The sequence below is a fragment of the Priapulus caudatus genome, unplaced genomic scaffold (assembly GCF_000485595.1).
Source record: "Priapulus caudatus unplaced genomic scaffold, Priapulus_caudatus-5.0.1 Scaffold1279, whole genome shotgun sequence".
In the NCBI taxonomy this organism is placed as follows: Eukaryota; Metazoa; Priapulida; class Priapulimorpha; order Priapulimorphida; family Priapulidae; genus Priapulus; species Priapulus caudatus.
In genome coordinates this window covers 14,984-27,552 of record NW_014578340.1, presented here as the reverse complement: position 1 = coordinate 27,552, position 12,569 = coordinate 14,984, and the positions used below count along the sequence as shown (strand labels likewise).

General features: G+C 46.4%; 1 protein-coding gene across 1 annotated transcript in view; it reads right to left on the bottom strand.

Moving 5' to 3' along the window:
- LOC106816077 (laminin subunit beta-1-like) overlaps positions 1-12,336 on the bottom strand; it is a gene marked incomplete at both ends in the record, with an annotated part of 35,737 nt that extends 23,401 nt beyond the window's left edge. The window contains 10 exon segments of the mRNA XM_014820634.1: positions 1,978-2,136; positions 2,377-2,592; positions 2,979-3,088; positions 3,834-4,013; positions 4,638-4,826; positions 5,397-5,517; positions 6,059-6,346; positions 6,595-6,637; positions 10,704-10,913; positions 12,114-12,336. Coding sequence (XP_014676120.1) covers positions 1,978-2,136; positions 2,377-2,592; positions 2,979-3,088; positions 3,834-4,013; positions 4,638-4,826; positions 5,397-5,517; positions 6,059-6,346; positions 6,595-6,637; positions 10,704-10,913; positions 12,114-12,336 — 1,739 coding nt within the window.
- Positions 12,337-12,569: the final 233 nt, after the last annotated feature.

The following is a 12,569-nucleotide window of genomic DNA, read 5'->3' as shown; positions in this document are numbered from 1 at the left end:
CATCGGTGAGAAGCCGGCTACGAAACCCAGTAGCCACAGGACAACAGTGAACTAAACTGAGGATGAAATCTGGAGCAACACTTTGCAGCTGACCGAAACATAATAAAAGCCGTGGCTACACGTCCGGTCATATGTTTCTTATGTGAATCCAACTATATTTTTTTCAGTAAAAAACAATAAACAATAAGTTTTTACCATAATATTGCTTACCTTTAGGTATTTTATCAAAAATATGTGTTTTTGTAACTTTCAAAGCAATAGTAAATCCAGTAAAATCAACGATTTGAAAGGGGGCGTGGCCTAATCGTGACGTGGATTTGGGAATCTGTGCTGAGCATTGTAATGGATGACCGGACGCGTAGCCACTGCGAATAATAAATGTCGTCTGCACATTCCGCGCGGCCGTTCCAATTCTGTAGTTCAAATGCAGCTCACCTCGCCGCCCTCAGAGGGCGCCACGTCTGAATAGCGGCTCTCGCATACGACCTGTCCGATGAACTGCAGGGGAGCCTGAGGAATGTTGGGAAACGACGCTTCGCAATCCTTGGCAAAGTATCTGCAGGTAAACGAGAGTAAGACATGTGCATCATCCCACATACCTGCACATTCTGGAGTACACAGTGGCGCATGCACATGTAACTATGTATGTATAATCAAGAGCTAATAATAAGAAGTAAAGATGAATGATTATCAGTGGATTGACATGACATCCCAATTTTCGTTTTGGGTTTCACTCTAGACTGAGGATTGGTCATGATTCCATCATCACACCCCAAGAGGCATGATGGAGAGCCCTCAAGGAGCTCTCCATCATCCTTTTTAAGGGTGTGATTTTTAGTGGAGCTCTCCATCATGCCTCTTAAGGGTGTGATTTTTTAGTGGAGCTCTCCATCATGCCTCTTAAGGGTGTGATTTTTTAGTGGAGCTCTCCATCATGCCTCTTAAGGGTGTGATTATGGAGCGTGAAAAGTCCCCCTATGGTGTCCCAGGGGAGTCATTAGTAGTCCTCCTGTACTTTTCAAATCTGAAAGCCTGCCTGTACATCGTGGAGTAAGGCACCCAATGACGCATGTATATCAAGAGTCCATAATAGAAAATTATTATTCTATCTATATGTCCATTCTATTCCATACATGTAACTATCTATGTGTTTATTATAATATTATAATACTGCATATACCTGTACATCCTGGAGTAAGGCACCCAATGATGCATGTACATGTAACTATGTATGTATTATAATACTTGAGTAACGAATGTTACCGAGTAAATGTGGTTAGTTTCCTGAGTAGCATGGAGACAAACAAAGGTCAAAGGTCAGACAATATATATAGAGAGAGAAGAGCTGAACAGAAAACATCACCTATACCACGACATAATCAGCAGGAACGCAGGAAGCCCTAACCCTACACACTTGTTACAGACAGCAGTCCATCAGTGTCTCACAGCCTACATTGCCTCACAGTCTCATTGTCTCAGAGTATACTGTCTCATAGCGAACATGTCTCACAGAGCATAGTGTCCCATAGTACAATTGTCTCACAGAGTATAGTGTCTCATAGTGTAATTGTCTCAGTGCATAGTGTCTCATAGTGTAATTGTCTCACAGAGTATAGTGTCTCATAGTGTAATTGTCTCACAGAGTATAGTGTCTCATAGTGTAATTGTCTCAGTGCATAGTGTCTCATAGGGTAATTGTCTCAGTGCATAGTGTCTCATAGGGTAATTGTCTCACAGAGCATAGTGTCTCATAGTGTAATTGTCTCACAGAGTACGTATATATATACACCAGCTCCCAGTGAACATGGTTTGGCCTGTAGTATTATCATCAAAAAAGCACACCCGTGTTAATCATGGAGGAAGCATTAGTATACTCTGTGTAGATCATACTCTGTGTGTATGGATGTATGCAACGTACACCATCGCTCCGTATGCTTTATTCGCTCGCCCGCGTTGCCGTGACGATTCACCACTCACCCTCGGCTCATAGCGGATGATGATGTCATACTCCATCGAGGTATGTAGACCGGCGACAAAGAATTCTAGCACACCGCCCTCCTGCACCTTCATGAAGCCGGGGCCGGTCCACGTGGGTTCCCTGTCAGGATACGGCTCTCTGTATTCCACCACGGTCAGCTGAGAAAGGAAATGTCATCAATAATGTGCAATTATGTATATATTTATTAATTATTTATTTTATGTAATTATGCAATAATGTAATTAATAATTATGGTTTATTATAGGTAATCAATATACAACTGTATATATATATACTTATATACTTATATATCCCCCTCCCAATCCTCCTCCTCTTCCTCCTCCTCCACCTCTTCCTTCTCACCTTACTCTTCACCCTTCCCCAGTTTTACTACTTACGTCATTGCCTCTCGCGTCCTCGGCCTCGAATGTGAAGTAGTCGAGATAGACACAGAAGTAGTTGGGGTCGGGTTCGTTGCACTGGCGGCCTCCCATGTGATTCTTGCACGAACACTGGCCCGTTGCAATGTCACAGTTGTTGTCGTAAGCGCCACCTAGGTCACAGTTGCAGGCCTTGCAGCCTTCGGGGTCCTCACTCAGTCCATAATGCTCAGGCTGCGTAGAAACAAGAGTGCAAATGAGACGAGAAGTTATTGTGCTTTATTTATGGCAAAATGGCCGATTGCTATCACAGTTAGGTGACCACACATATTACCACAGTTAAGTGACCACACAGATTACCATAGCTCACTGTATACGCTGTATATTTCGGCGTGTCTTTTTTTTTAATGCGTCCCGACCGCGAAAATAACAACACGTGAATAATTCATCACGAATAACACCGAATAATTCGTAATTCACCGACCGCGAAATTGTACATCAAGTCTGAATTCGCGAAAATATATGTACGTGAAAAATATGGCATATACAGTACTCCCCAGAGGGGAATTCTCCCTCCCCCCCTCCCTGAGACTTGACCATCGTCCAACCCACACACTCACCAGGCACTCGTTGCAGTCCCGTCCCGCCACCTTGCGCTTGCAGATGCACTCTCCCGTGTACTTGTCGCAGCCCGTGTTGCCGACCGTGCCTAAGATGTTGCATGTGCACTCTGCAACAATCAAGCAACAATCAAGCAACAATCAAGCAACAATCAAGCAACAATCAAGCAACAGCACGTTAAGCCAGGCTTTGCTGTCTGAGAAAACTGCAGGGCCTAAAAAAAGGCCCCGCCATTTACTCGACGGGGCTGATTTTCTCTAGACAGGGCTGATTTTCTCTAGACGGGGCAGATTTTTTTTAAACTGATGAATTATGTAATAAAAGCTTTGTTACATTCATATGTATTATTACTATGCTTAATTATTCCCTACTATTTGGTGTATATGAATTTATAACAACCGATGTTCTTTCTCGATTCGACGGGACCGGAAAAAAAGCGCTGTCGCGTCGACACCAGAGACAGGGCTGTTTACAGGGGCTTGGGCCGATCGGCCCCATGAAAAGGCAAAGCCTGGTTAAGCGCTGACACACCCCCCGGGTTCCTAGTACGGGCCACAACCTTGTTTCACACATCACCAGTCTTACAGCTATACTTTGCGTTACATCTGACAATCAGGTAATTGCAATATTTCCTGTTACATCTCATCTCGTGTAAAATGCCTCGCTTCAGTTTTGTGCAAAATAATATCGCACGTTCGACTAAAAATGAGCAGCAAAATGCACGCATGCGCACAACCACACAGGAACAAGTACGCCTACGCGCGATCGGAGAGGTTGCATGAATAGAGGCAAACGTAGCAGTTCCAGTCAGTGACCGACGCGCGACCGGTTGCCGCAGCGACGCGTTCGTTTACCTTGGCAACCGTCTGGGTCGCTCGGGTCCATGTTCCAGTATCCGTCGAGGCAGCTGTCGCAGCGTTGCCCGCCGACGTACGTCTTGCAGTGGCAGCGGCCGGCCTGAAGGTCGTAGTCAGGGTCGTCGCTGGGGTCACACTCTCCATCGTTCAGCGAGCCGATCGGGTCGCAGTTACACGCTGCCGAGACAATGCGCGAGAATCAGTGACACGTACACACACCGGCGATGACATAACTGCTGACACGTACACACGTATGTGACGTGCGTGAAACAGTGACACGTACACACGTATGTGACGTGCGTGAAACAGTGACACGTACACACATATGTGACCGTATATGAAACAGTGACACGTACACACACACGTGACGTGTGTGAAACGGTGACACGTACACACACCAGCGGTGACATAACTGCTGACACGTGCACACACGCTTTAGTGACTCACATGCGTGCAAACCAGTGCCGTCACCAACCCGTGACACATTCACACAAAACAATGACACGCATGCGGGATTCGTACTGGACCAAGGCATATACCATAATATTATTAACATCACACATGGTAATGTTCTACTACTGTTTTATTCAGATGCCTTAAAGGTGTCATCACCTGGTAGTAGCAATAACCAACACTGACAACACCATAAGAAATGTCTCCGCCAATTACTACCAGAAAAAAAACATCACTACATCACTGAGCGACTGAAACTGAAATCTTCGCTCGGGAAGCCATCGCTGTCGCTAGGGCGAGCTCCGCACTTGCGGACGCGCGTCGTTGCCGCGGCAACCACCTACTTACGTTCGCAGCTGTACGGGTCGTTCATGTCCTTGTCCGGCACATGGTAGAAGAACGGCTTGCACTGCTCGCAGTGGCGTCCCATCGTGTTGTGTCTGCAGTCGTCGCAGACACCGCCACTCGTGTAGCCGGACTCCTCGTACACCGCTGGGTCAAAGTGACACTTCGCCGCATGGTCGTAGCACTGGCAGCCTGAAAACGATGCGTTGCCATAGATGTACGTGAATGCCAAAGTTTCCGAACATTTGTGTGGCGACTACAAGGACCAGTTAATGTCGTATCTGTACATATAATAAAATAAAAAATACTAATATAATAATAATAAACTAATAACATATAATTAGTTTCTATATATAGTTCGTCATGTGACCTATTAACTATTATAAGAATCTGCTTTCACTTAAGCAGTGTAAACTTCAAAGCTGCCCCGAGACTTGTGCAGTGCAAACACTCTCTCACATGTACTGAGACACATGCTCTCCCTCACACACGCACGCACGCACGCTCGCACACGCACACACACACGCACACGCACACACACGCACGCACACACACACGCACACGCACACACACGCTCTCTCACACACAAACACACACGCTCTCTCACACACACATGCTCTCTCTCTCTCTCTCTCTCACACACACACACACACGCACACACGCACACACGCACACACGCACACATGCACACACGCACACACGCGCACACACACACACACACACACACTGAGTCAGCTTCTCCCTCTCGCTCTTGAGACTCACGCTTGCAGGCGTTGGGGTTGCGTTCGCGAGCGGGCGCCCACGGCCGGTCGTTGTACAGGTTCTCACACAGCTCACAGTTGAGGCCCTGCGTGTTGTGAGCACACTCGCACCTGCCGTACACCTGTCGTGGGGGCCACAGACGCGAAAGCATAAATACATACAATATAAACATCGGGGTTAAAATTTGAATATCTTAGACTGCATTTGAGAACATTTTCACAACGGCGATGTCAAATTCGACAACGGCGCTGCGCCACCGTGCCTCTTATGTATAAGAAACCCTGGTACGTACCACGCTGGCGCCAACACAAAGTCGGTAGTGCGAACCCAGCTTAAGACAAGTGAACAATATGGCCTCGCAATGACAGCAGACGAGTGGTGGATGGCGGACGTACGTACGTACGTTGGCGATGTTAAACTCGACAACGGCGGTGCGCCACTGTGCCTCTTTATGTATAAGAACCCCTGAAAACCCTAGCAGTTCCACGCTCTCCCACCCCAACAGTACAGTCCTATTGTCGGTGTTAATACGGAATCTGGTTTGCCCTGTTTATCCCGATTCATTCATTGCAACCATCGCCACCCACGTTTAACCCATGTCGCGCATCGAATAAAATATGAACGGTAACGCAGGGTCAACGTCGTGATTTGGGAAAACGTACCACGCTGGCGCGCTCCACGCGACGGCCGTCTGGACCCTCTAGCGCAGGCAGGCGGCTCGCGTGGCCGTAGCAGCTGCAGCTGCCGCGCACGAGGTGACGACGTGCGTAGATCGCGTAGTATACATCTCCTTGATCTGCCTCGCGCTGGCGAGGAAGGTTGTCGCCGAGCGGGTGCAGCCGGTGAAGTTGAATGCGAAGGTTCGTCACTTTGAGAAGTGTCAATGCACCTGGCGGGGCTGTATCGGGTCCGTCCGGGCTGATGCGACGGCGCAGAGCGATGTAGATCACCTGAAAGGCACAGACACACTGATCACCTGTACATGGTGAGTGGGGCGGGCACGGTGAGGGGCGGGGGCCGTGAGGGGGCTGCGGGCCGCGAGGGGGCAGGAGGTCGTGAGGTGGGGGGCAGTGAGGGAGCGGCAGTGACGGGCGGGGCAGTGAGGGGCGGAGCCCAGTGAGGTGGGGCCGTGGGGGGCAGTGAGAGGGTGGGCAGTGAAAAGGGGCGTGAGAGGGCGGGCCAGTGAGGGGCTTAGTACGGGTCGTCCGGCTGATCGACGCGGCAGAGCGATGTAGATCCACCTGAAACAGCAGACACACTGATGACACCTTGTACTATGGGACAACAGTGAGGGGGCAGGGCAGTGAAGGGGGCGGGGGGACGTGAGGGCAAAGGCAGTGAGGGCGGGCAGTGAGAGGGTTGGGAGAGTGAGGGGGTGGGCAGATGAGGGGGCGGGATGAGGGGGTGGGCAGTGAGCGAGGCGGCAGTGAGGGAGCGGGGGCCAGTGAGAGGGCGGGCAGTGAGGGGGTGGGCAGAAGGAGTGGGCAGTGAGGGGGTGGCCGTGAGGGGGGCAGTGAGGGGTGGCAGTGAGGGGGCGGGCAGTGAGGGCGGTGGGCAGTGAAGGAGTGGGCAGTGAGGGGTGTGGGGGCCGTGAGGTGAGGGTCAGTTGGCTGGGAATGCGGGGTGGGTGGGCTAGCTGGGAAGGGCGGCAGCGAGGGGGAGGTGCTTATGGTGAGCCGGAATTGTGGGTTATTTTTTTAGGTCGGTTTGTAGGGGCGTGATGCAGATGAGCGGTGCTGTTGAGTGGTTGCTGCGTGAGCTAGTGAGTTGTGGGTTGGGCATGGTGAGTGGGACGGGACTTCGGGGTGCGCTGAATCCGAAGTGATCGGGGCAGTCTGCAATGTAGATCACCTAAAACACACACACACACACAGGGGGAGGGGGAACAGGTCGGTGAGATGAGGTGACCTGGCCCTTACCGAAACGCGCAGTAGCCATACAGGGACAGTACATGTGAAGCTAAACTGGCAGGATTGAATATACTGGAGGGGCGAACTACTTAGCCAGCGGGGCTGACCGAAAAAAGAATAAAGGGGCCTGGGGCTAGCACGATCCGGTCATATGTTCTATGTGAATCCAACTATATTTTTTTCAAGTAAAAACAATAAAACAATATAGTTGTTTACCATAAATTGCTTACTCTTTTAAGTATTAGCAAAATTGTGTTTTGTAAGCTTTCAATAGCGAATAGCAAATCCAGGTAAACCGATTCAACGATTTGAAAAGGTGGGGTCAAGGTGTTGCCTATGATCAGTAGACGTGGATTTGGGAATCTGCATGAGCATTCGTACATGGATGAACCGGGATAGCGGTCTGTGAGTGTGATGGGTAGCCACTGCGCGAAAATAAATGTCGTCTGCACATTTCGCCGGCGAGGCCGTTCCAAATCTGTAGTTCAATATGCAGCTCAACTCGGCCGTTTGGGGTGAGCCTTGTAGCCTGCCTGGCAGACGGGTTGTCGGCGGGACTTTGGGGTGATGGTCTGAAATAGCGCTCTCGCATGTACCGGACTCTGTTCGATGAAAACAAGGTGTTTGAGTTTTTCAGACTGGCAGGGAGCCTGAGAAATGTTTGGAGAAAATTCGAGCGCTTTGCGGCAAAATCCTTGGGAGAAGGTATTCTGCGAGGGTAAGACCAGAAGGTGGTATGATTGACATTGCGTCATCATTCCTCACACATACTGCAATGCTTAGTGCGGATGAGTTAACAGCAGGCGTCATGACACATGTAAACTATGTATAATGCTATTATGATCTTTATATAGGGGCTAATAAGAAAGACGTAAAAGAGAAATGATATCAGTGGATGACAGTTATATGACATCATCCAAGATTGTTCGTTTATGAGTTTCACTCAGTGATAGTGACTGAAGGATGTGTGATAGCGGATTTTTGATTTTCCATACATGCATCAAGTGCCATTTTTCCAAGATGTTGATGAATGGTAGGTATCATCTCAATGAGCACATCCATCATCTCTTTTTAAGGGTGTGATTTTTAGTGGAGGCTCTCCATGGCATGTGGACCGTCTTAAGGGTGTTAAGATAGTTTTTGTATAGGGATGACTGCGGTGCGTTGCATCATGCCTCTTAAAGGTGGTGGTGATTATTGGGAGGAGATATGATCCCCTTGCTATATGCGTGTTCCGTTTAAGGAAGTGCGATTAGTTTAGTCGCTCCTATACTCTATTCAAAAATCTTGTAAAAAGCCATGCTCTTGTACATCTGGGATGAATAAGGCACCCGCAATTGATGACATGTATAATCACAGAGTCCATAATAGAAAATTATTATCTACAATGTCCATGTCTATTCGCATAGCATGTAACCTATCTAGTGTTTAAGTATAATCATAATAATACTGCATACCAGTTGTTGGGTATTTTTGGTTATTTTTATTTGCTATGCTGGCTGATACTATTCTCTAGGAGTTAAGGCATGCCTTTCAATGATGCAGTCGTACATATGGTAACTGAGATGTAGTATTATAATACTTATTTGTTTTGATATTTACATGTACACATGTTCTGTGGAAAGTATATGATAACATACCCAATTACATTTTGTGACAGTGTAACGTATGTAATGTATTTATGAATAATTATAGGTCATGCTTTGCAGGTATTATCTAAGTAAATTCTCTAGGAAGTAAGGTCACTGAGCCAATATTGCATGTACATGTAACTATGTAATGTAGGTATAGAATTATGCTGGATATGGGCATATATGCCTTGTAAATCCTGAGGTAAGCCCTTCAATGAGTGGCATGTACTAGTAACTATGCACTATGGTGTGAGTTTAAAGGTGACTATGTCATAATTAACTGGTAGTTTATATTGCCTGGTATGTAAGGGCGAATCCTGTATCGTAATATTAAGTTGACATGTACACTGTAACTATGGTATGTATTATAATAACTTGCACTATGCATAACCTTGTAACTATATCGTGATGTAAGTGCACGCCAAATGAAATTGACAGTGTACTATGATTAGCATTAAGTTAATTTTAGTTTGGTTATGAGTTAATTACTTGACAATTACACCTGTACAAGCGCATGGATGAATATATGAGGCATGCGGTCTAAGGTTATAATGCATTGTACATCTGTAACTATGGTCAATTGATGGTATTAATAATAATTACGTCATATATAGAGTATGTCCTTGATTGAGGGCTTCGTGAAGTAAGACACCCAATTATGCATGTACAATGTAACCTAGTGGGTTTATGTATAGTAGCGAGCCTTGTATGTTCGAGTAGCTGAGTGAAGGAAGGTCTAGTTTTTCTCAGTAAGAGTGTCGATCGATGGTGTGAGGGTTGGAAAGGCTAGTACTCCTATAGAGCGAAGGACGGTGTAAGCAAGACAGAGGTTCGAAAACAAGACGCGTTTTTTCTATGTGCTATTATGTTCGGTATAATTGTTAATGCAGCATTCATTAATAACGTCTACAAGTGCAAACATCTAATCTAGGATAGTGAGGAGTGCATTGATTAATTACAAGCGAGATAGGGTTTTATCTATATAAAACCAACAATTTCAAATTGGTTCTCTGATTGTGGTGCGTTCAAGTTTATTGGTGTAGGAAAGTGCGTTTGGTTTAAATTGCAATCTTTATGCATGGGTCCTATCCGTGAGTTAAATAAGGCTAAACGCTCCATTAGGATGTTTCCAACTTTGATATCATAATGATTAAGCGATAATGAATTTAAATGATTGATAATCCTAACCTGACGCGGGACGTCTATTTGACGCCGGTAGGTAAGTACTAATATGACTATGTAACCCAAACTAATATATGACCAATGACCATCATATGGCATATATGTTATTATGACCATTAATGACATTAAAGTTGGGAACACTCCTAATGGAGTATCACCCGTTATAGGCTGTGAAATATATGGCACACCAGCACCGTACAGTAGACATACGCATCCACCGCACACAGGTACGGGAAGCATGAAATTCAGATTTTTTTGCATCAGCCCTCACCATGATTTACCAGCCCTCACAAATTTTGTTAGCTGTTTGAACCCGATCATGAATGATGTCCGAAGTGTTTCACGCTTGCATTCTCGAATTCTAATTTGGCGTCATAAATTATGACGTGATATCCTTCAGGTAAAACAGTAATGTAGGCTATTTGCTCATTAATGCTATAAATAAAAATGTAGGTACTCGCTAGCACGGCTGAAACCACCGGCTCGGAGGGCCGGTGTTTTGCCAATGTTACTAGCCCTCCAAATAATTTGCCGGCATATGTCGGTGGGCTGGTGCTAATTCCGCACACAGGTACGGTTATTACCTGTAAATCTTCCAGGACTTTCCGAAGTCGGAAGACTTCTCGATGAACATGGCTGAAGGTCGGAACGACTTGAAGGTCATGATGAGATGCGTGAAGTGAAATTCCGCCTCCATGTCCAGACGAATGGACACGTTCGCAACGCCGTTCACAGACTGCCACCACGTCTTCTTGCGGCTGATCCAGCCTCCCGTGTTGACTACATTCTCAACCCTACGAGGGAATGGTGGTGTCAGTCAATAAAATTCACCATTACATGGCATACCATGGCACTGGCATGATACCTATTACCATTACATGGCATACCATGGCACTACATAGCATACTTATTACCATTACAATACATGGCATGATACCTATTACCATTACATGGTATACCATGGCACTACATGGTGCACCTACATGGCATACCATTACATACCATACATGGCATTTACAATCACAACTTGGTTATTAAATCACATCGTATCACACCATGAATTACGTCGCGTAACGTCGTGTCATATCAAACATCGAGTATTCAGTCACAGGAGCTTTCCGGCAACGTTTGTAGTTACCTGTAACTCTCATAGCTTACCTGTAAATCTCATAGCTTACCTGGGTCCTCGACAACAGTGATTGGATGTCATATTATTATTATTATTAAATCTTTATTGCTTGTAATTCAAATACAAATACGTGTACTGAAGACAGTCTTTTTCAGAGAGAAAAAATCTGATAGATGCAATCGTGTTGAATATGATAAATGAAAAAGTTCTTTTTAACCAAACAAGTTACGTTCCGTAACATACGGTGCGTTTAAATTCTTGTTTGGTTAAAAAGAACTTTTTTATTTAGTGGATTATAACAAACAGACAAACTTAATCAACGAGTGTTGAATATGATCTGGATATGTGGTATGCACCCTAACTCTACCTCTAACTCTAACGCTAGCGTGTTTGTTGGCACGACGCCGAACACAATGTGCGAAAGAACATGTTCATTCAGACTTCCTTGTCTGAGAAAAGCACGTGGCCTAAAAAAAGGCCCAGTCATTTACTCGACTGGACTGATTTTCTCTAGACGGCGCTGATTTTTTTAAACTGGTGAATCACGTAATAAAACGCTTTGTTACATTCATATGTATTATTACTATGCTTAATTATTCCCTACTATTTGGTATATGAATTCATAACAACCGATGTTCTTTCTCGATTCGACTTTCGTTTTAGATTCTCAGAATCTCAAAATTTGACGGGGCCTGAAAAAAAGCTCAATGGACACCGGAGATGGGGCTGTTTACGGGGCTTGGGCCGATCAGCCCGCCGTGAAAAGGCGAAGCTTGGTTCATTCCACATTCCATAGGTAATGTACAGGTGTTGTCACGCAGTACGTCTGCTCAGCCTGCCGCATTGCCTAGCGACGGCAGCTTACCTGTGACTCTTGTCGGTGCTTGTCACGCCATCTACGAACGGACGCGTCGAGTCGCACACGAAGCATTTCTTGCTCTCGTCCAAATGGCTGACGATGCAGTAGCGCTCCGGCCGATTAAAGCCGCACGTAGAGGTCGCCACCAGCCGATGCTGCCGGCCAATCAGCAGGTCTCCGGTTGCCGGGTAACAGCTGCTCTCCTCGCACGTGCTCTGCGCGAGGCAGCCTGCGGAGAGAGAGAGAGTTGGGTTGCCTTAGTGGAAAGACAAAGTCGACTGTGGCATATTGTAAACCAGTAAATAAGTAAATAAACCAGAGTCAAATGCTCCAAGTGCCTGTGCCGCAAGCGATCGGTCGATGTGTCACCGCATGTGCGCGATTTCGAAGCAATTCTAGAGCAATTTGGGAGCGCTTGAGAGCGACGAGTCGCTCAAAATCAAACAAGTTTGATTTCTTGCA